This window comes from Hakea prostrata, chromosome 1 (genome assembly GCF_041222555.1).
Source record: "Hakea prostrata isolate BN-2017 chromosome 1, UWA_Hpros_2, whole genome shotgun sequence".
Taxonomy (NCBI): domain Eukaryota; kingdom Viridiplantae; phylum Streptophyta; class Magnoliopsida; order Proteales; family Proteaceae; genus Hakea; species Hakea prostrata.
Genome location: NC_142600.1, coordinates 55,982,754 through 56,006,273, shown reverse-complemented (window position 1 = coordinate 56,006,273; position 23,520 = coordinate 55,982,754). Strand labels below are relative to the sequence as shown.

At 40.2% G+C, this 23,520-nt stretch overlaps 1 protein-coding gene across 2 annotated transcripts in view; it reads right to left on the bottom strand.

Annotated features, from left to right (window-relative positions):
• Positions 1-17,034, bottom strand: part of LOC149029161 (beta-amylase 3, chloroplastic-like) — a 40,964-nt gene extending 23,930 nt beyond the window's left edge. The window contains exons 1-4 of one of the 2 annotated variants that reach the window (XM_089140778.1): positions 16,429-17,034; positions 15,953-16,163; positions 14,974-15,084; positions 13,722-14,741 (exon numbers count right to left, since the gene is read on the bottom strand). In XM_089140778.1, the coding sequence (XP_088996904.1) occupies positions 13,953-14,741; positions 14,974-15,084; positions 15,953-16,163; positions 16,429-16,958 (1,641 nt within the window). In that variant the 5' untranslated portion in view covers positions 16,959-17,034 and the 3' untranslated portion in view covers positions 13,722-13,952. Of the gene's footprint in view, positions 1-13,721; positions 14,742-14,973; positions 15,085-15,952; positions 16,164-16,428 lie in introns of those variants that run through there. The other variant, XM_089140784.1, reaches the window with a different exon arrangement.
• Positions 17,035-23,520: the final 6,486 nt, after the last annotated feature.

Sequence of the window (23,520 nt, the reverse complement as noted above, 5' to 3'; positions counted from 1 at the left end):
ACAAGTGTCTAGAACTTTTATCGGTTATTGTTGTAGATTCATACTTACCCCATAACCATATCGCTTATCGCCCAGTTATACTGCGAAACTTAAAATACAAAATACGCCAAGACATGTAAGTGGAATCAAATATACGACTGGTTGGACAACGAATCTCACGTATTCTTGTGCATTCATCCCTTAACAACTTATCTCTTATAAAAGATTATAAATTCATTTTTTTTATACAAAGATTATAAATTCATTATTATCTTAATTTTGATTTCATAAATTTTATTTATTTATTAGTAATTCATATTTTTTTTTTCTTTTCGATTTGAAGTGTATCGGTCAATTTAGGTGCACCTATAAAGGCGTTGGCTAGGTTTAACTCATAATTATTTTAGTCACCTTTTGCCAACTGAACCATCTCACCGGATTAACTCATAATTATTTTATTCACCCTTTTAACTCCAATCATCTAATCTTTGTTTGTCTTCTTTAATTATTTATTCTCATTCAAACAGTTTATGTGATCTTCTTAATTAACAAGTTTCGTTTCCTAATTGGGTAGTAAGTCTGACTTCATGTAGATTAATTCTTGGAAGGCTTGAACACCGTGAATTTTCTCTTCTAGACTAAGCAAAGCAAAGGATCTAGTTAGGTTGATAGGACTGGCCGGCACTCTCACTCCATGAGATTGGGTTTACCCTTCCATGAGTTGGAACTTGTCATACTCAGCATGCATAGATCAGTGTTGCTTCTTTGAAAATATCTTGACCAGTGGCTCTTTTTCTGAAAATATCTTTTGGAGATATTATTTTCATACCAGATCTGACGTCAGAGGATCTTCCACGTCGGCATCCCATCCAAATGGGAAGACTGATATTTTCAGGAATGGTCTGAATGATAGTTTTATCGTTAAAGAGTGTAAACAAACCGTCCCATCTGTTAGGTTTGCAGTTTCTCAGAAAGCTCAGAGCTTGGAATATACAATTACATTCTGTGATGGGAGATTGACCACAAATGCACACCTCAACCTCAACTCACTCTAAAGAGAACGTTTGCTTAACAAGATTTTAGTTTTTTGGGCTGGGGTGGATAATTACAAGATATTTCATATTCTCCGATGTATTAATGTTGAGAATTAAAGTATTTCTATATTAAATATCGTATTGTACTAGTCAATACATTTTAGTGCAATCCAATATACATCCTTCAAAAGAAAAGAGAGAAACATATCAATATAGTCTCAGTTGTATCCAATATAAATGCTTATTGACTTCTAAATCATGGGATACTTTAAATCTTGGGTATAAGTGCACCTACACCTTTGAAGATATTTCATATCGAACATTTACGAAGATTTGAAAAACTCTCTTGTTGGCTTCCAAATTCATCCCACCAATCAAAACAGGACACTTAACTAACCATTTATCTAGTTTCACAACAGGTCCAGTAGGTGTACAAATCAATAAACGGCTAGATAAATTCTCAAGTGCTAAGTCAGTCTTCTTGATAAATGCAGATGATATGAATGAATGGGAAGCACCTGTATCAAATAACAAAAATGCAGGAATAGAAGCAAAAATTAAAGTACCTGTAACCACTTCATGATTTGCATCCTGTTTAGTACCAGATATACTGAATACTCTACCAGAAGGAGGGACAGGAGTACTCTGCACCATAGGAGCCAGCTGTTGAACTAGCTTCTTAGGACAGGCAAGAGCAAAGTGACCAGTCTGCTTACAGCAGAAGCAAATAGGGTACCCTAAATGGCATACCCGGGTGTGTGATCCACAGCCCCAAAGATCAAGTATCGAGGAAATCATCCTCCCACATATGCAATAACATAATCATGAACAGATAAAATCAAGTGTAATATTATAAATAAAAGATCTAGATCAGGAAATGAATATCAGGTATAATCGAGTGCGGAAAATGATACCATATGTAAACGCATAAAAAAGAAGTAGAGTGAGGCGGAATCTTACTCCACATTTATAGCGGAATGTAGCACGTAAGTCTAAAAAGAATTACAACGAAGTCTAAAGGAAAGCAAAGAAAGAAAGTCAAACTGAACTACGCGTTTTCTATCCTATAGATAACATCTTCAAAATAGGGGACTTCATCAATCCAACATAGATGCTCCAACTCTACGTTACGTCTAATCGTAGTACGCAACTTGATCGCTCATGGGATCATCAATGTGATCTTCATTGTTGCCAGTACCTTGCGTGTAGTACGCTTCATTGGCTTGCGCTTCAAAGTATTCTCCATCATAGTAGTCAAGACCTGTAGAATAATTTAACAAAAAGATTGCACAAAAAAGAGTCGAACTCACAAGGCAAGTTAACTCATAACAACATAAATAACATGCAGCAGAATATAACCAGATGCAATGCAAGATGAAACAGATAATGTATGTATGCATATAAACTCTATGTATGCTGGTCTCTATTGGCAGACATGCTTTAAGTCATAGCACCATACTTCTTTGGGTAAGTCTCAGTCACTTAGCTCCGGTTGGTAGTGGGTCCGTCATCCCTCGGGACATTCCATGGCTAGGGGTTAGGTCACCGCTCTCTCACATCACCATTGGTCTAAATATTGGCACATGTCAGGGTTAAGCCTAGCTCAATGCAAGTCATCTACTTAGTCACATCAACTCAGCTCCAAATACGTCCATTCCTCCCCTCGCGAGATCCTTTCCGGTATCCTTCACACTAGAGTCCTCATAGTCCCAGACTACAGACTCATCAACCCTATTAGTTATCCACATATGGTAAACGGGAAGCTCTCATGTCCCCTCACGGGTTTGTTACCGGTCTTGAGCGCCCATGAGCCCAAGTCTATCCATATGCAACCCTCCCAATAAATGGTCACCACAATGTGATTCCTGTCCTCTCACGGGTTGGTTACCGGTCTTGAGTGCCCATGAATCCCCATTGCTACCACGGGTCGTTCGGTCTCAATATCCTTCGACTAGGGTTTGATATAACAGGGATAGCCTAGCCAAACACTGCTAGACAACCCTAAGTATGAAAACCAATGGTTCAGGAAGGTGTCAATGGGCAACCCCGGAAACATCCCATACTATTTCCGTTGATGTCCAAGGACAGAAGTGTCAAAAGGACACCTCTCAATCCCAAACCATACTTAATCAAACACATTCTCAGATCAGTCATGTCATATTCAATCAACACTTCATCATACAAAAGAGAATATAAAAACATAATCTAATCATCAAACAATATAGTAATAAGCATTTCATATAAACTTGAATAATGAAAAAGAATACATAAGTGAAGTGCTACTGTACTTACAGTAGTACATCAGAAGTATAAAATACAAGAACAGTAGTTAAACTCAAAGTTTCTTCAAGCAGAAATCAAAGAGTACGCGATCTATGTTATTATGAAATAACTATCCTTACCTGAATTATCGCCGAAGATAATCCAAAGATCAAAGAGAGAGGTTCCAAACTTAGCAATTAAACCCCGAACAATCATAGCTACAACATTAGGAAGAAAGCCTAAAAGATTGGAGAGAAAACGAATCAAACAGAGCAAAAAATAGAGCTTCTGACTTCATTGGTCGATTGATTGGTCTACTGACCCAATCGACCAATCAGTCGACCAACAGAGTCAGTACGAAGCAAATACGGGAAAATTGATCCGAAACTCAATCTACAGGGTTCAAAACTTCATGAAACTTGGAGGAAAACTTTAGGATAGTCTTCTAACACTAAGGGAGTAAAGATCGAGCACTAATAATGATTAAAAACATTACCTTCTAATTTAAAATCATGGTGATACGGAGAAATTATGATCAAACCGGGTTCATACCTGGTTCGACCCTCGACCCCGGTTGAGACTGAGGGAACCGACTCGCTCCCGAGCGAACTGGATCCAGAAGATGGCTTGCTGAAAAAGAAAACTAATTCAGCTACAAGCACGCCCTAATCCTACTTATGGATTAGGGTAATTACCCTAATGATGGCAGACGCGAATTGACGACTGCGGCTAATCATTATCGAAGGGATAGTCATCGCATAACCTAAAGAGTTATCTCAGGAGTCCTCTACTAGTCCAAACTAGTAGAAGTCTGTTGCTCAACGGATCTATCTGTTAAGATCCAACGACTACCCGAAGAAGGCTCAAGTGCATCCAACGAAGGAGATTCGAAGGTACACTCTATATAAACCTCACTACCATACGAGGTGAGGGAGATCGAAAACACACAATCTGAGACTCAGGTTCAGATACATACTAATAGACTTAAACTATCAGCGGCTTACGATCTAGATCACCTTTCCCAGTTCTTCATTCCTTAGCTCTGTGCTTCTAGCAGAGCCGTTTGTGATTAAGTTCATCAACTGACTTAGCCTTCGGAGGTGGACTCCCGACCCCCGCGGTCGGGCCACATCTGACGCTTTCGTTTTGCAGGTCATCACGAGGAGATCTAAGGGCTGAGCAGATTTTGAACGCATCATTTGGCGCCGTCTGTGGGAAACGACTTGAAAAGCCATGGTGACTAGATCAGCGGCCGCAGCAGCCGCTGCACAGCGCAATTCCGGTGTTCAGATCCCTGGAGCGAATAATCCAGATATTCCCCAGGGAAGCCAAAATCCTATCGAGGTAGATGATGGTCAGAGAGGACGTAATCCTCCTGATACATTCCAAGATCAATTGGATCAGGTAAAGATTCAACTTTTGGAGGTGAGCCAAGCACTCCGCTGCTCACCAGACAGAGTGGTTTTACCACAAGAACCCGATCAACGCGATTCGTGGAGACGTGCGTTACCACGTGATCAAAGATTGGTGAAGACCGAATATCGGTCGAATTTTCGTGAAGGAGACCGAGGACCTAGGAGGATTGATGATCAACCTAGGCGAGACGATCGGTTCGACAGACCGCAAGAGAGTACAATTGATTCAAATACAAGGTTGGATATAGGGGTAAGAACTCACTCACCAACTGGTCGAAGAACCGTTCGCGATGATCGAGCAGTTTGCGACGAGCAGAATGTTCGGGAAGGACGGGTTGTTCGTGATGATCGGATAGCACGGGATGATCGTGTTAATCGAGATCGTGATCATATTGCTGAAGATCACCCGACCCAGATTGGTCAGGAATTGGCCAACATCAATGAGAAATTAGGGCAGTTGGCTAAGGGCAGGATCGCTGAGGATATTTACTCAGTCATTCAGAAGACCCCCTTTGCCGAGCCAATTGCGGGATATTAGTTTCCCCATAACTTCCGTTTGCCTACCTTTTCTACATTCGATGGCTCCAGAGATCCAACAGCTCACATCGGCTATTACCAACAGACCATGGCGCTTTGTAATTCGATGAAATTTTATCATGGTTTTTGGTTCATCTCTAACTGAGCAAAGACAAAAGTGGTTTTCAAACCTCCCCTCTGGAAGGATCGTAAACTTTGATGAATTGGCGCGCAAATTCATAGGGCGATTCCAGAGTGGAATACAGGTCAAGAAAACGGAAGAAACCTTGTTTATTGTCAGACAAGGAAAGAACGAATCAATTAGAAAGTTTCTGAAAAGATTCAACAAAGTAACGATGGAGATAGAAAATTTGGAAGAGCAAGTAGCCAAAACTGCTCTATTCACGGGACTCACTAATCGGAAACTCCTGGAGTTATTACTACAGGATATGCCTGCGACTTATGCTGAGTTGGTACAGAGATGCTAGAAGCAGGTTGAAGTCATGGAGATTCTAGACGCGCGCCAAGGAGATAATAAAGTCTCCAATAAGGAATAGAAGGCTCCTGAGCAGAAGCAGAAGCCAAAGAAAAATGTCCGTGATCGGGTTGGAAAATCTCAGGCTTGACGCCAAAGGTCTCTCGGTAAAAGTGATTATACTCCATTGAATGTTCCTCGGGCTGATATTTTAAATATCATCAAAAGAAAAAATATCTTGAAGTGGCCGCCTAAAATTCTTTTGAAACCCGGAGAGCAGCAAGATCGAGAAAAGTATTGCCGATTCCACAAGGACTATGGTCATTATACAAATGATTGTCATCATCTGAAAGCAGATATTGAGAGATTAATATCTCAGGGACATTTGTCCAGTTTTGTTAACAAAAGGAGGGAGGAACCACGTGAGCCACGTGCAGCTGCTTCTAAAAGGGATCGTTCGGTTAGTTCAGAACGATCAAGGGAGGCCCTAAAGTCTAAGAAGGGCAAGGAGGTGATTGAAGCTACTCGGTCACCGATCCTTACCATCTTCGGGGGACCAGAGCCCGAATCACTCCGGAGTCTGAAAACAAAATCCAAATTTGTTGGAACCGGAGAGACTCAGAAGCGAAAAAAGCTGAATGGTGAATATTCTATCACCTTTAGCGAGGAGGACGAAAGAGATGTTTGTTTACCTCATGATGATGCCATAGTCATCAAGGTAGAGATTGCACGTCGGGAAGTGCATAGAGTTTTGGTTGATATAGGGTCTCAGAGCTGACCTAATTTCTTACGAAGTGTATCAAAAATTGAAGGTGGATCAGGACTTGATGAAACCTTCATCCACACATCTATATGGTTTTGCAGGGTCATCTACAGTGGCGGAAGGATCGGTCCAGTTGGACTTATCTATTGGAAGTTTTCCTAAGGAAACAACCGTCCGAATCAATTTTTTGGTGGTTCGGGAACTGCCAACTTATAATATTATCCTCGGGCGACCATCTTTATCCAAGATAGGTGCTATTGTTTCGACAAAACACCTGAAGATAAAATTCCCGATCCGATATGGGAATTGGTCAAGTCTCCTCTGACCAGAGAATCTCTCGGCAATGTTACGTTGCCTATTTAAAAGACAAGGAGGGCCCGAGGAAGGTAACTGCCCTACCTATAGAAGTTCGGGACGATCGGGAAGAGGCAGAGATGCAAAGACCCGAACCAATGGAGAAACTGGAACAAATCCAGCTGTGTACCGAGGATGAGAAAAAGATTACTTATATCGGGTCTGAACAGCTGGAGGAATTTAAAGATAAGTTGAAGTTATTTCTTCAACAGAATAAAGATGTATTTGCATGGTTTGCTGAAGACATGCCAGGAATCGATCGGGCTGTCGTAGAGCATAAACTCTGGATAGATCCTAAGGCGAAACCAGTGGGTACGAAAATGAGAAATTTCTCCATTGAAAAATATGAAGCCGTTCGTAGCGAAGTTGAAAAACTCAAGAATTCTAGTTTCATAGAACCAATTGAATGCCCAACTTGGTTGGCCAACGTGGTAATGGTAAAAAAGGCGAATGGGAAGTGGAGGATGTGTACAGACTACACAGATCTTAACAAGGCTTGCCCTAAAGATTGCTATCCATTGCCTCGGATTGACCTCTTGATAGATGTGACTGCAGTTAATGAAACTTTAAGTTTCATGGATTCCTACTTAGGGTATAATCAGATCCTTATGAATAAGGAGGATGAGAAGTTTACGGCTTTCATGACTGATCGTGAAAGCTATTATTATAAGGTCATGCCTTTTGGCCTGAAGAACGCAGGAGCAACATATCAGAGGGTCACAAACAAGATTTTCAAAGAGCTGATAGGAAAGAATGTTGAAGCTTATGTTGACGACATGCTAATGAAAAGCTTTACAAAAGCAAATCATATTGCAGATTTGACTGAGGTATTCTCAGTACTGCGAAAGTATCAAATGAAGCTAAACCCAGAAAAGTGCGCCTTTGGAGTCTCCTCGGGCAAATTTTTGGGCTTCATGGTATCACAGAGGGGAATTAAGGCTAATCCTGCCAAAATACAAGCTCTGGTTGATATGGAGGCTCCCAAAACTGTTCGTGATGTGCAGTGTTTAACAGGGAGAGTTGCTGCTTTGAATCGATTCATCTCCAAGTCTGGAGAAAAATGTTTGCCTCTTCAAGGCACTTAAAGATTTGAAGGGCAGCAAGGAAGCAAAATGGACTGAAGAGTGCCAGAAAGCTTTTGAGGAGTTAAAAGAAACACTTGGACAACCACCGATCTTGTCCAGACCAGTGAAGGGGGAAGTATTACAGCTATATCTAGCGACGTCCCTTTCAACGGTCAGTGCGGTACTTGTTCGTGAAAAAGATAAAAAACAGTGGCCGATTTACTATGTAAGCCACGTGTTGCTAGATGCGGAGACAAGATATTTGTAGATTGAGAAGCAGGCTCTGGCTCTCATGATGGCCGCCAGGAAGCTAAGGCCATATTTTCAGGCTCATCCAATTGAGGTATTTACAACTTTTCCTCTTAGTAAAGTTCTTAATAAACCCGATTTGTCCGGAAGGATGGTGTCTCGGTCAATTGAACTCGATGAGTTCCAAGTGAGCTTTAAGCCCAGAACTGCAATCAAGGCTTAGGCATTAGCCGATTTTGTAGTAGAAACTACTGTACCGGTGGAACCCACCATCGAGGATCCCATTATACCAACCACTTAGGAGGTATATGTGGATGGTTCGAGTAATAAAGATGGAGCAGGAGCTGGAATTCTATTAAAAAATCCAGCAGGATTTATTATTCGATATGCTTTGAGATTTGCATTTGAAGCAAGTAATAACGGCGAATAATATGAGGCTCGATAGCTGGACTTCAGGTTGTCAAAAGCATTGTCTATTGCAGATGTTACTATTTATAGTGACTCTCAAATTATAGTCAACCAAGTCCAGGGGGAGTATGGTATTAAAGAACCTCGGTTGCAGAAATATCAAGAGATAGTGCAGGCATTTCAAAATCAATTTCGGAATTTGAAGATATCTCAGATTTTGAGGAATGAAAATTCAGTGGCAGATGAGCTATCCCGACTAGCCAATGCCAAAGAAAAGAATCTAGACCCTTCGGTCTATATTGAAGAAATAACTTTTCAAAGTTATCATGAGAAAGAAATTTCTTATATTGAAGCAGAGCGTTGCTGGATGGATCCGATAATTGAGTATTTGAGAAATGACAAATTACCTGAGGATCCGAAAGAGGCAAAGTTGATCAAGATTCGATCAGCTAGATTTGTCATTCAGAATGGGAGATTATACAAAAGATCTTATTCTGGACCCCTTATAAGATGTATAGGCCCCGAAGGAGCAAAATCAACTTTGGTTGAGGTTCATGAAGGAATTTGTGGAGCTCACATGTGTGGACGAGCCCTGGTTCACAAAATTCTGAGACTTGGGTTATATTGGCCTAAGGTCCAAAAGGCTGCTATGGAATATGTTTGTCGGTGTGGTAACTGTAAAATTCATGCTACAGTATCGAAGCGCCCGGCGGAAACCATGACTTCAATTCTAGATCCCATTCCCTTTGCGATGTGGGGAATTGATATCATGGGCAAATTCACCAAGGCGTCAAAGTGGACGGGAATATCTCGATAGTAGCAATTGATTACTTCACGAAATGGGTTGAAGCCAGTGCACTGGCAGCAATTACTGAGAAAAAAGTGGAGAAATTCGTGCTTGAATCAATCATATATCGCTTTGGGATTCCAAAGATTATCGTCACTGACCATGAAACTCAGTTCGACTGTCCGCAATTTGAGCAATTTTGCGGAACATATATGATCGAGCATCGTATGTCCACAGTGGCATACCCCCAGAGCAATGGACAGGTAGAGGTTACTAACCGAACGCTACTGGAAGGAATAAAGAGAAGACTTGAAGGTGACAAAGCTTCTTGGGTCGAAGAACTTCATAATGTACTGTGGGCCTATAGAACTACGGTTCGAACACCCACAGGAGAAACTCCATTCAGATTGGCATATGGATTCAAAGCATTGGCACCAGTGGAGATAATGGCGGGGACATTACGGGATCATGAGTTCGAGGAAAAAGCAAATGAACAAGGACTGCTTGATAGTCTTGATCTGTTGGACGAAGTTCGGGCAAAGGCAATAGCACGAACTCAACATTATCAAAGAAGGATAGCGTCTCATTATAATACTCGAGTGAAGAATCGCCGGTATTTAGCCGGAGATTTGGTGTTGAGAAACACCCTAGCTTCCGACCCGTGTCACCAAAGAAAATTGGACCCTTCCTGGGAAGGACCTTATATGGTTGTAAAACCAGTTGGTTCAGGAGCTTATAGGCTGAAGAACATCAACACACAGAAAGAGTTGGATCGGTCGTGGAATGCCAGGCATCTCAAAAAGTTTTATCCATGATGATGATTTCAATTTTGTCGCGATGTAAACGTTTTCAACTCAATCAATGCAATTTTTGGTTTTCAACAAATTATCTTTTGATTGGGGGGCATCATACACCACATTCAAGAACAAGATCCAACTATAAGGCATCGGATGAAAATTCGTGTGGGTCCTTCAACACTTATGGAATTTTTTCGGATCTTCTTAAGTCGAGGCATCATTTACAATAACTAGAGAAGCTCAATAGAGGATATGACCTTGCTAAGTCAACACTGTCATGCAAGAAAAAGAAACTGATCTTGCTAAATCACTGATGTGATATCCAACACTGCACAATAAAATGTATGGAATAATCTGAAATTGAACTTGAAACATAGCCCTATGTGGAAGTCGACATAAAATCTAACTATATAATCAAATGAATACAAGAAAAATAACGGGATCTAGCATTTCATCACCTTCAGTCACAAAAGATTCACACCTGTATAAGATTCTCCACAAGCAGCATTTCCCTCAAGCCTCATATCAGCAGTCACTTATATCTAGTCATAATCACTGTCATCTTCATATTCAAAGAATGACTCATCTTCCATTGGCTCCAATAGTGAATTCATATCAAACTCCTTCTCTATTTCCATCTCCTCTATGTCAAAAGAGTCATAGTTCATCCATTCCTCAAACTTCTCATCTGAGCAGTTAAGAAGCCATCCAAGTGAACAATTCAAGCCCCTCTTGGCAATCATCTTATGTAGTCCACTTGAAGGACCAATTTCTCTAGCTGCTCCTTCAGCTTCTCATTATCTTCAACAAGACCCCTATCATGTTGAGGTACCTGGCTGCCCTAAATATCATCCATAAGTTTTGGTGTCTCTTCATGACTCACTTCCCCTACTGGATCCAAGCTTGCACACTCTTCCCCCATTTCTGCGGCTGGGTTGGCTCATCATGACATCAACCATCCCACAAGGCTTCTGATCAATTCCTTCCATTCTCCCTCAATTTCTGTAGCTAGGCTTGTTATGACATCCACCATTTCAGAACCACAAGATTTCTGTTCAATTTCATTAATTTCTTCCCCCATTCCTCCAGCAAGGCTTGTTATTGCCCTTTTCACCAATTCAGAACCACAAGGCTTATAGGCAACTTCACCACTAATCACAGATTTGTTATCTGATCACAGAAGTGAAGCAAAGCTTGGTTATCAAGATGAAAAATATGACAAACCTTATAGTCTATTGCATCTGCAACCATATTACTCGTCTTCTCATCCTAAGAGATAGAGACAAAAAACACTTTAGGAGAAGACTAAAAGGCAAGAGTTCTAAAGATGCCATCAACTCAAATAAATGCTCTAGAGATAATAATAGAAAAACTAACATAAACCATTTTTTCCCCAAGTTTTTGCAAAAAAGAACTTGAAAAGCTAGTAAACAGTCGCTAGCAATGAATAAGTCCCACTCTCTCACTGGTTGTACTATTACAACTTATGCCAATTGAAGTCATATGAGTTCTTTAGATCCTCCCCCTCTCTTCTCTCTCTCTTTCTTTCTTCCCTTGTCACTGACATCATGTTAGCCTCCACCATTGTTCCTCTGGACAATCAACTCTGCCTCCCTAACCATTCTTGCTAAAGGTATGCTATTGCTTTTTACAGACAAGCATTCTATATACGGAAAAAGAATCCTGATGGAATCGAACCATCATACCCCAGACAATATCTAGGTGGTCTTCCATTTGAGCTAAGGATTCACCTAAAAAACCAAGCATAACTATCAAGAAAAACAGAAGTTCTAGCTACTTGCCACACAGTCACAGTTACCAGGCCTGAAATTGCATAAATGTATCCATCAAGCATAGCGGTTAAATTTATTTTGAAACCAAGTATTCCATTTGTCACCTAGGATGATGGACATCTAATTGTTTGAAGTTGTTGAATGAGGTAGAGAAGGTGGAAGAACTTTTAGTTTATAGAAGAAAAGATATATAAAACAAACAAACCAAAAAAAAAAAAAAAAAAAAAAAAACAGCTACCAATGAAAAGAACAGGAAAAATTAACGAAAAATGTATTAGCAAATGCAAGAGTGGATGATTACATCAACTTTACCTTGAAAGATTCAGAAATTGCAGTAAGAGAGAGGAACAGCCATCCAAGAAAACCAAATTAAGAACCGGAGAAGAGAATAATGAAATAAGTACTCAAAATGAAAGAATTACAGGTTTAGTCTCTTAAGTGTCATCAACAAGGCCATACTAGCATCAACTCTCATATAAACCGCAAAATATCAAACTATTACGTTACAAACTTTTGGAAGAATAATTTGGTGAGGTTTTCCCCTACCGCATGAGTACATTAGGACCTATTGAGCAGCTCAATTCTTTTCTAATACAAAAGACATCAACTAGTTTAGTCAAGAATGCGGCGCTAACCCCACTCTATGGCTACAGGCTTAAAGCGAAATGTGACATTCCCTCAAATTTGAACCAGCATGAATGACATACGTTCCCCCAAATTTGAACCTAGCAGCATGAATGACATGCATACCAAGTGATTTTTTGAAAATTTAGTTACAACAGATTGAGAGTTTTAGATAATACTGAACTTCAGTGAAGGTTGTGAAGGTTGAGTCCAGTAAAGACGACATTTTAAGTTTAGCAAGATCAAGCTTTGATAGCGAAATAGGAAACAAGGAAAGTCATTAGGGATTCTGTTACCTTTCAGGAATCGACAGTAATGGGGAAAGACGGATCAAGGGAAGCGTTGACGGCCACAGCAGCAGAGTCGTGGGAACGAAAAGTGATGAAGCCACGGCCACTATGATCAATTCGAAGGCATTAGATGCTACCATACATCTCAAAACGACACTTAAGGTCGAGGACGGAGCAGTTTTGGCCGAGCCCAGATACGACAACCACCGCAGGGGCGTTACCAATGAAAAGAACAGGAAAAATTAACGATAAATGTATTAGCAGATCCAGGAGAGTGGATGATTACAGCAAACTTACCTTCAAAGATTGGGAAATTGCAGTATGAGAGAGAAACAACCATCCAAGAAGACCAAATTAAGAACTGGAGTAGAGATAATCAAATTAGTACTCAAAATGAAAGAATTCCAGTAACGAAGAAAGGGTTAAATCAAGGAAACAAGGCGTTGATGAAGTAAATGGAGAGTGACAAATCGACAGAGAGAGAGAAGACAGGCGATTTTGCTTCTTCAGAGCTTCTTTTGAAATTAGGGCAGAAAACGAAGTCGCGCGCCCTGTTTTAGCCTTTTAGGTGTTTCAAAGCGATTTTGAAAAGGTAGGGGTTGGTTCGTCTGGTTCGTCTGAAGGGTTCGGTTCGTATAGCAAACCAGTCGGGTTGTTCACTCAGTCGTGCAACAAAAACCAAGGGCCAGGATCTAATTCAGAAGATCGGACGGTCAGCTGAACAGTCCTGCGCATTTAATGCGCAGGACTGAAGCAAAATCCGGTAAAGACCTCGATTAATGTGAGTGTCCTCACCACCCATGTAGAAACACAATCTATATATAGAGTGCAATTTCAAACTCTGGGCTCACTACTACCTAAGTGCTTGAGACAGACTTGAGAACACCATTCCACTCAAACTGAACTGTAAGAAGTTGGAAAACATTGACTTGTGCTCACAAGGCAGATTTTAATGTGAGAGATCAGACATTAACAAATCTTTGTGGCTAAGAAAAAAGGGGCCTCCTTTATGTCTGACTTTTGTCCTATAGCTCTTTGCAACCTCCCATACATGTTCGTTTCTAAACCCTGGGCTAACAAACTCAAATTGCTTTTTGAGTCCCTTACTAACATACTCAAATTGGTTGTTACATAATCATTAACTACACCGGAACAGCTTCCTTGGTCTTCTTGTTCTGTCCATTGAGAAAGCCAACATAGAGTTTGGTATGGCCTGTGTCTTGCTCCGAAAGCCTGCCACTCCGGCCACCATCTGACATGTTCCTGACAAAATTTACTAAATTCCTCCAATTTTCTTCTTCAAACAATCTCTTGTTCATTCTTAGATATGTGAATGCAGTCAAGCCATTGCCGGAATCTGACCTACTTGTTGCCAAAACTTGTCCAAAAGCTCTGTCATCGTACCTCTCCAGTGCATTTTCTCCAGCAAGCTCAGTGCAGGTGGCCTTAGTTGCCATCTTCACTTGCCGGACCAGTCCTTCAGGTGAGCAGCTTGCATGTGCAGGTTGTTCTCCGTCTCCCATCTCCATGCACGTGAAGTTCAGTACAACACCTCGTTTCCCCAATGTTTGTGCTATCGGAACGTAGCCATCTCTGTTCCTGGTGTTGTAGTACCCTGCTGTTAATTCAGCTGCATGGGACCTAGACCCATAATGCCAATGGATCCCAGCGACCTTTCCAGATAGCTTGGCTCTGGTCCCTTGAAATATGACTTCAGCAGCAGCTAGAATCTGATCACCATGTTGTAGTAACTTCCCTGAATACCACTCTAAGAAAAACTCGCCGTACTCGGTTTTCCATGTTCCTTCCCTCTTGAAGAATCCAGTGTCCTCTGGGAACTGGTTGTAGTTGCCTGCATCATGAGGTCCGGTTTTACCCCATTCTTCCTTTCCGATTGCTTCGGCTGATGCTTTCAGAGAAGCTCTCATGTACTGTACCAGAGTGCAGAAACTTGTTTAGCTAAAGTTACACAAAATCAAGATCCTTTCTATTCATCTGTCTTTCTAATTGAGCAGTACACATTGTATTCTTTGGGTTATTAAAACCCTCAGATGCTTCATGTGTCAACATAACCTATGTGGAGTATAAACCATACGTGTGGTCCTGTCTCCCATCAAAAGTATACAGTTCGAGGGAAAAAGACCTTCTGTCTCAAGGGTTTACCTTGTCATAACACTGGAATTCACCAATTCCAGGGAACCTCCAGGTACCATTGCTTTCTGGATAAGATGGATACCTCAGCTCACCACAAGGGCCCATTCCAACTTGTACCTCCTGCAAATTGCAAAAGAATTTGAATAGACTTGGTTAGCCACTACTAATGGTTGGAAGTGAAAAGGAAAGCAGCTTCCACTGCTAATGGCCCACTTGGTGCTGTCTCCATGTGTGTGCGTGTGTATCAGTCTTTTTGGTTAAGGGGGGAAGAGGGTGAATTTAAAATGGAAACCGTTGCTTTTGGATTATTATTTTGTCAATTAGTAATAGTGTAATACCTGATTGCTAACACTTAAATATTTCTGTTTTCTCTGGACGGGTAAGACTGCTGTCAGATATTAAACCTAGGATTATGTGCTTACTTTGATCCACTTGCCTTTTTTTAATAATTAGGTCCTAGTTTTTTACTTAATTAGCTAAGGGTTTTGTGTTTAATCTTCTATTTCTTTTTTTTGGTGGGTAAAAATCTTCTATTTCTTACATACCTATCTTGTATTGCAGGAGTCACAAAACCGTTAATTAATTTCTTATTAATACCTCATTAGAATTTTCACTTAACCAACGGGGGTTGGTCCAAGTAGTAAGCAACTTGGTCTGCTTAAGCAAGGTTCCGATATCGAAACCTTATGGATGCAAAAAATCTCCGTTGGAAGACTCACCCACCACAGCCAAGTGTGCGACTCGGGTCGAACACCGGATTAGTTAGGACAAAGCCTTGGAACCGGGGTTGGCAACAAAAAAAAAAAAAAAAAAAAAAAAAAAAAGAGTCTCTTAATGCGTTTTTGACCAATTCTTTAAGCGTTCTCCATGGTTTTGTCCTCATCCATATACTGGAAGGAAGTGATTACAATCTTTCTTTTTTTCTTTTTGGGTAGAGGCAAGCGATTACAATCAAAGAAACGTAACATGATAGATACAGATTGCTTACCACAATAACTCCTCCTAGATAGTCTTTAAATGTGTCCCTGAAGCTCCTCATGAAATCAGAGTATGTTTGGATGGGTGTTCTTCCCCTGAGAACAGGCAGTGAATCACAGCCCAAGGAAATATACTCAGGATTCCGCCAGCCAGATCTGTCTGTGTAGACTAGATCTGGGTTTTTGCTGATTTCTTCAAGCACCCATGGAGGTAAGGGAATACTGAAAATTCAAAACAGAAGAGAATATCAAATATTGAAAAGATGGAATTGGTTGGTTGAACTAGAGACAAGGACTAAATACAAAACTAATAAAATTGCATGGAGAAAAAGTCAATAGCTCTTTCTGAATTTTTTTAAACCAGTTTCTGAAAATCTGAAAGAATGAAACCAGAACGGCAGGAACAGCGGAAGCTATGAGAACATGAACTGTGTGAAGAAAATCTGAGCATCTTCAGAGATAAAGAGGCAGAACATGATCGACATACCTGCAAGAATCTCCAACATTTCCTCCACACTGATGGAAGGACATGACAACTTGAAGCTTCAGGCCATGTCTTTGAACCATTTGGACAAGCTCAGCATAACCATTCCAATTATAGTTGAGAGGGCCATCTTTCTCCACCAACCCCCACCAGGCATCCACCATCACACCTTCTACTCCAGCACTCTTCATGGCCATCAGACTAGCATTCAATGCCCGGGGCCTATTCAAGTTGCTGCCCATGGCTACCGTATCAAGCGGCAACATCACGAACACAGGCACTTTATTGCTGGCTTTGTGGTGACCCCCCGAGAGCCCATGAACCAACTCTTTCTTTTCACCATTCATTCCTTCAGCAAGTGAAGTCTTTTCGGGGGAGAGAGTTGCTTCAACACTCAAATTCTTTGCCCGGAGACGGCATATTGGCTTGAATGGGACATAAGACACACAACCATGAAATTCATCTAGTGTTTTGGGACCTTTGGTGTCTATTGGATTGATAAAGGACGGAGTAGAACGCAGTGTTAAGGCCATTTTTCTTTTTTGCTGTAAGCCTGTAACTGAAAATGGGAGCAGGAAAGAGGATATGAGAATGTATGAAGGACATTGGTTGTTTATTTATAAAGGTGAGGGGCTCTTAGGCTTGTGAAGAAAAAGGTGCAAAAGCTAAAACGGACGACTCAGATTTACGTCGACTCAGGTTGCATCCTAAAACTTCTCCCATTTTTGAAATCACATTTTTAACGCGGTTGTTTCGTCCTTTTCTATTATTCACTACAGTTTGCATCCTAGAACGTTGGTCTATTTTTGGCTTAGATCTTTAGAGCCCACTTGCTGGTCATGTCGATTCAATCTCCACCAAAACATTTTTTGTGGAGGGCTATGAGATCTTATCTCTTTTAGCGTCTTCTTTCTTTATGTCTCTCTCAAGAAGTCTCAAAGGAAGGACTAGAAGAATATATTCTTTCAGGTAAGGGGAAGTGCTACCATATTCATCTCACGTGATGCCTTCACCAGTTTTTTTTTTTTTTTTTTGGTTATGTCGGTCTCAAATTCTTGTTTTGGTTTGAAGAATGATTTGTATAATATATTCTGACGTTGATCGAAAGGTGATTTGACTCAATTCGGTTTGGAGCATTGTCATATGAGTTTTCTCTTTGTGAGATTTGTTGGAGGTTTTTGACCTAGGGTTTGCAAGAGAGCTTATAACACCGTTTTCTTGTGTGTCTTGAGATGTCTCTTGCTCATTTTCTTCCAATATTACACTGAAAATTCCTTCAAGTTCGTTTGTGAAACTAACACATTGTCGGAGGAGGAATTGAACATGCATACAAACTCTATTTTATATCAACTATTGCATTTGAGTATTGATGAACTTTAGATATTTTACCTGTCAAATTTTGTGGTCAAACTTAACCTCATGTCCCTCTATTATTTTCTTGTACTACTGACAATCCAAAACCTCTTCAAAATTATCAAATGAATCAAATATTGATTAAATTACTAAGTTCAATTTTATCATGTGATAGATATGTTTATATTCACAAAATTTCAAACTTGATGCACAAGACTCTAGTTCAAATTTAGTCTGAATGGAACTAAGGTCCAAACATCCAGCAAATGCTCTCTTCTTTTCCTTCATGGAAAGACTTCCTCTTTCAAGCTTTAAGCATTTAGGTAAAGAAATATCGGTGAAATATCGCCGAAACATGGCGATATTTCTCCGTTTAGTAGGTAGTAAAACAAAATGAAGACCAAAATGATATTTACACTAAATCGGTGATATATCTTCGATTATTCATTTTATCACTATAAATTCGACGAAATATTGCCCTTTATAATTGAATTTTGATGTGATTATTCAGGTTTCTCTGGAGTTTCTCTCTCCTGTTTTCTTGCATTCTTGAATGTTTTCTAATCTACTCCTACTAATTAGGAATGTACAGTCATAAAGATTTACACAATATTACAAAATAATACAAGATAGGAAAGGCGAATTGGAAGGATAATTACATAATGGGGTCCGCTTTTACCCCATTCTTCCTTCCCGATAGCTTCTGCTGTTGCTTTCAGAGAAGCTCTCATGTTCTGTACCAGAGTGCGTTTTTGTTTAGCAGAAGTTGTAGAAAAATCATGACCTTTTCTATTCATCTGTCTTTCTAATTGAACAGTCCAGATTGTATTCTTTGGGCTATTAACACCTCAGACACTTCATGTGTTTATATAACCTATGTGGAGTATAACCACATGTATGGTCCTGCCTCCCATCAAAAGTATACAGATCAGGGGGAAAAAGCCTTCTGTTTTAAGGGTTTACCTTGTCATAGCACTGGAATTCACCAATTCCAGGAAACGTCCAAGTACCATTGCTTTTTGAATAAGATGGATACCTCAGCTCTCCACAAGGGACCATTCCAACTTGTACCTCTTGCAAATTGCAAAAGAATTTCAATAAACTTGGCTAGCCACTACATATCTGGGAGTGAAAAAGAAAGCAGCTTCCAAACTGCTAGAGGCTGAAGTAGAGACATGTTTGCAATCGGAGATATTTGCCCTCTTATGAAGATTTTAAATATACTGATGTAGAGAGAGATGATGGCCATCATGAGATCTAGTGACAAACATGCCCAAAAAATAATGAAAAGAGCCCAAGTTTTTTAGGGCAAAAACAGAGCCAAGATCACTGAGGAATCGGCTAATAAAGCGTTAGAACTGCCAGTCAGAATAATATCATCAATATATATCAAAATAAACATAGTCCTAGTAGATCTGCGAAAAATAAATAAAGATGTGTCAGTTTTAGAGCCAATAAACCTATATTCAACAAGAAATGAGCTAAGCCTGTCGAGCCAAGAACGGGGAACCTGTTTTTAACCATAAATAGACCGGTGAAGTTTGCAAACATGGTTAAGATGAAGGGAGTCAGTGAAACTATGTGGTTGCTTCATATATACAATTTCAAGCAAAAACCCATGAGGATTGGTTTGACCATCGGGCTCAAGGTTTCAGTATAGTCAAGGTCCTTTTGTTGATTAACCCTTAGCCACTAAGTGGGCTTTGTATCTCTCAATAGAACCATCCTCCTTTCCCTTGACTCAAAAAACCCATTTACATCCAATGACATTATGAGAAGGAGGAGGAACAAGAGACCAAGTACCATTCTTCAAAAGTGCGGTGAATTCCTCATCCATAACCTTCTGCCAATGAAGGTATTTGTTGGCAATAGTAAAGGAAGCAGGTTCAATATGGGTGTGAACAACTTAGGTGAGAAGAACCTAGGGTTTGTTTTTGATCTAGTAATCATGGGATGAGTGTTTTGTGAAGGTTGGGAAGTGACGAGTGGTAGAATAGCCTGAGAGTCATAGGATAGGTCAACAACTAGATGAATAGGAGAGAGAGATTGGGCCAAGGAAGGTGAGGAGGGAGAGGATTTGGCCAAGCGGGTGGGGGAAGCCCTATAAACGTGGGGACTAGGAGAAGAGGCCATAGGGAAGGTGTGGGACCTAATGGGAGAAGTAGGGGTGAATCTATCCACAACCCCAAAGATCAAGTCTCAGAAAATCATCCAACCATTCCACGCAATAGTACAATCATGAGCAAAAATCAATCAATGTATTAATATAATTAAAGAATTAAATCAAAAGTAAGGATCTCAGAAGGATCTCAAACAAATATCAGAGTGCATAAGTGATGCCAAATAATCAGAGTAATAGAGTGTGGAAGAATAATCAAATCCAAGTTATACAACTTAAAGGATAACGAAATACCAAAATTGTTCTAATTATTATAAAAAGTATGTATCCTTACGTAAGATGTTGTTTCTAAACTCAAAAATCTCTGTATCGAGTACGGGGTATGTGAAATCCCCCGGATTTCTAAGCCATTAACCTATGGTTTCAGGACTGCGAACCCGGGTCTCAAGTCGGCAACAACTGTGGACCATTCGAGTCGAGCCCAAAGGTTCGGAAGAGGACCAAATGATCATGGATGAACCTAGTGATGATTTGATAACTCTCATGGAGTTTAAAAGAAGAGAAAAGATTAATCACAATGGTGTTAAAAGGATATTTTGGCACGTTTGTAGATCATCGATGGAGAATCTGATTGACACAACTAAGGTATCAAATCGAAGATCGTCGAAAGGAGGTCCAACCATGGATGAAAAGTTGGGCCAGTTGGGTAAACCAACCCCAACCCTATTTTCTATTTAGGGGCAAAAACGGAATTTTGGGTTTTTAAGCCCTATTTTATGTTTTAACTCATCCGTAGCCCATTTCTTTTGCAGGAACGACTATGAGCCCGCGGGAAGAGGAGAAATGAAAGAGAGGAGCGATTTCCATTTTTCTAGAGGCGTCCTGTGATTTGAATCTTCACGAAAACTTCAAGAAATGTTAGTTTTCTTTAATCCTTCTCTTACTTACAATTTTGTGAGTATTTTGTCTCCTTTCCTTTTGAGGAATCTTGAAAGGGAAGCATGTTAGGTTCATTGCTTACTCCTTAATCCTTATTTTAATGTCCCTTTCGAGTATATGAATTATTGGTGCAATCCCATGATAAGGTTGACTCATTTTGACTCTCCAGGTTACCCTCTTCAGGTTACCCACGGGTGATTTAGGAGAGCCAATTTGGGGCATTTTGATTTAGGTCAAATTGAATCAAATTGAGGACACCCTTATGATCTCTTTATTGCCAATTAACTTCCCCCACAACTTCGTTTCATTTCGACTTCAAATTAAGGGCGTAATTATAACTTTTAGCCGATTTAGGTTAAAATGGTGAGTTAGAACCTAGTTTTCTATTTGGGGTTTTTACGGGAATATCTTTAGATATTTTTCTAAACCCAAATTAACTCCTATTTTTATTTTGTTAATCCTCTTGCATGATTAGAGTAAATTACCCATTTGGTTATTCCTTGTGGGAAGAGAGTATTGATCTGTGGAGAAAGGATCAAAGTAAAAGGTGAGGAATAACTAATCGAATTATATTTAATTGATTGTTGATATTTTATGTCTTTCGTTAAATATGAATTGCTATAATTTATGTTTATCTTAATATAATTGAGTGTGACTTTGCATGAAAGAAAGGTAAAATTATTACTTATGATGTTGCTCCTTGCTTTGAAATCTATTATTGTTGTTATGAAATGGAAAGTGAATGTATGTGAAGGGAGATGAGAAAAATTATTATTTCCTCTACCTTGTATTTTCTACTGGGGTTGTGGGTTTGCCCATTGCCTTAGTTATGTGATTGCTTAGGTTGTGGTTCGGGAATGGGGAATGCCCTTTTGGTATTTCTGCCATAGGATACCAGAGGAGGCGGTATGGGACGCATTCCTGTGGTGCCCTTGGCGCTTTCCCTAATTACTGGTTGACATATTTAGGGCATGTCTAGAAATGTTGGGCTATGTGACCTCTTGAGTACTACTACCCTTCCGGCAGGGGTATTGAAGCCGGTTAACCCGTAATGGTAGTGGCTGGGTCCTGTATCGAGCAGGCCCACTATCATCATAGAGAGTTAGGGTTGCATATAATAGATAACGGCTCATGGGCACTCAGACCGGTGAAATGACCCGTGAGAGGACATGGAGATCATCCTGTCTATTATATGTGGATGACTACTGGGTTAAGGAATGTGATCCAACAGATGCCTCCCGTTGAGGATTCCATTCATAGGTGGGAAGATATTGAACCAACAGAGCACTAGGCGTGAGGGGAGATATTCGGACCATTGTAGTACAAGACTGTATGACACTGCACTGGGCTTAGGTTTGTCCCTGACACGCGCCAAATCTTAGACCAATGGTGATGTGAGAGAGTGGTGACTTAATCCCCAACCATGGCTTGATGAGACTTTACCTAATAGCCACGGAGAACCCAACATACGTGCTTAAGTGCCGTGAGGGAAGAGTGATGAGACTGCCCAAAGAAGACTAGTGTATGACTTAATGCGTGTCTACTTTAGAGACTACATTATAGAGTTATCATATCATCACTTTGCATTTGTTTATTTATGTTATTAAATACATATTTGTCTTATGAATGATGACATGGAAATTGTATGAAGATATGATGTGATTGTGTTACCTCATTGAGTTCTATGAACTCATTCCTTTTTTTTTATTGTTTCTTTAGATTGTTCTACAGGGTATGAGGACCCCTCTTTCGTTGAGGATCCCTTATTAGGTGGTTATAAAGATGGTGAGATTGGAGAAGAAGTGGAGGCACATGACGCTTCCTGTTCCTGCCAAGACTACTCTTATGGAGAGTCTTTTCCTTAGAGTTCTTTAGATTATTTCCGCTACAACATTATACATTCTTTCTTTTCGTATAACTCTGATGTTTAGTTTTGAAAGGATGTTTTAGATATTGTAATCCTTTCTTTTCATTCTTGATTATTAAATACCTGAACTAATTTATTTCTTGTCCATTTAAATTTACTTTATCATGTATTGTATGGAATTGTCCCTGAACCTAGATCTTGCGGTGTATCACCCCCACGGGTATTACGGTATGACCGGATCTTGCTGGGTGGGATGTGACAGAAGGTAGACCAACTCATGAGTTGAGCTAATCTTGGTATGCGCAGTCGAGACACGAACATTCTTCACCATGAATGTCATGGTCGCCAACACCTTGTACACCGCACAAATCACTCGCTGAGGTCTCGTATTCCTAGATCTCGATATCATTTGAACCTACAGCAAAGTCTTAAATAATATCGTCCTCGAAGGGTGAGCTCAAAAGAACTTAGCGAGTAATTCACATACAAATAACAATTACAATCCAATTTAAGAACATAGCATGATGCAATATGATATGAGACAATATGCAAGAATGCAACTATACTCTAACGTACTAGTCTCTAATGGTGGACATGCATTAACATGAAACACAGGCCTCCTCCTCTGGGAAGGTATTAGTACTTTAATATTTCAGAGGTTGGTTACCAGTCTTGAGATCCCGAGTAAAGGGTCAAGGCAATCCTCTCGGACTATCACCATGGCTAGGGTTTAGGTCACCGTTCTCTCACCACACCATTGGTATGAGTACTGGCGTGTGTTAGGGTTATATCTAGCCTAGTGCAAGTCATCTACTGA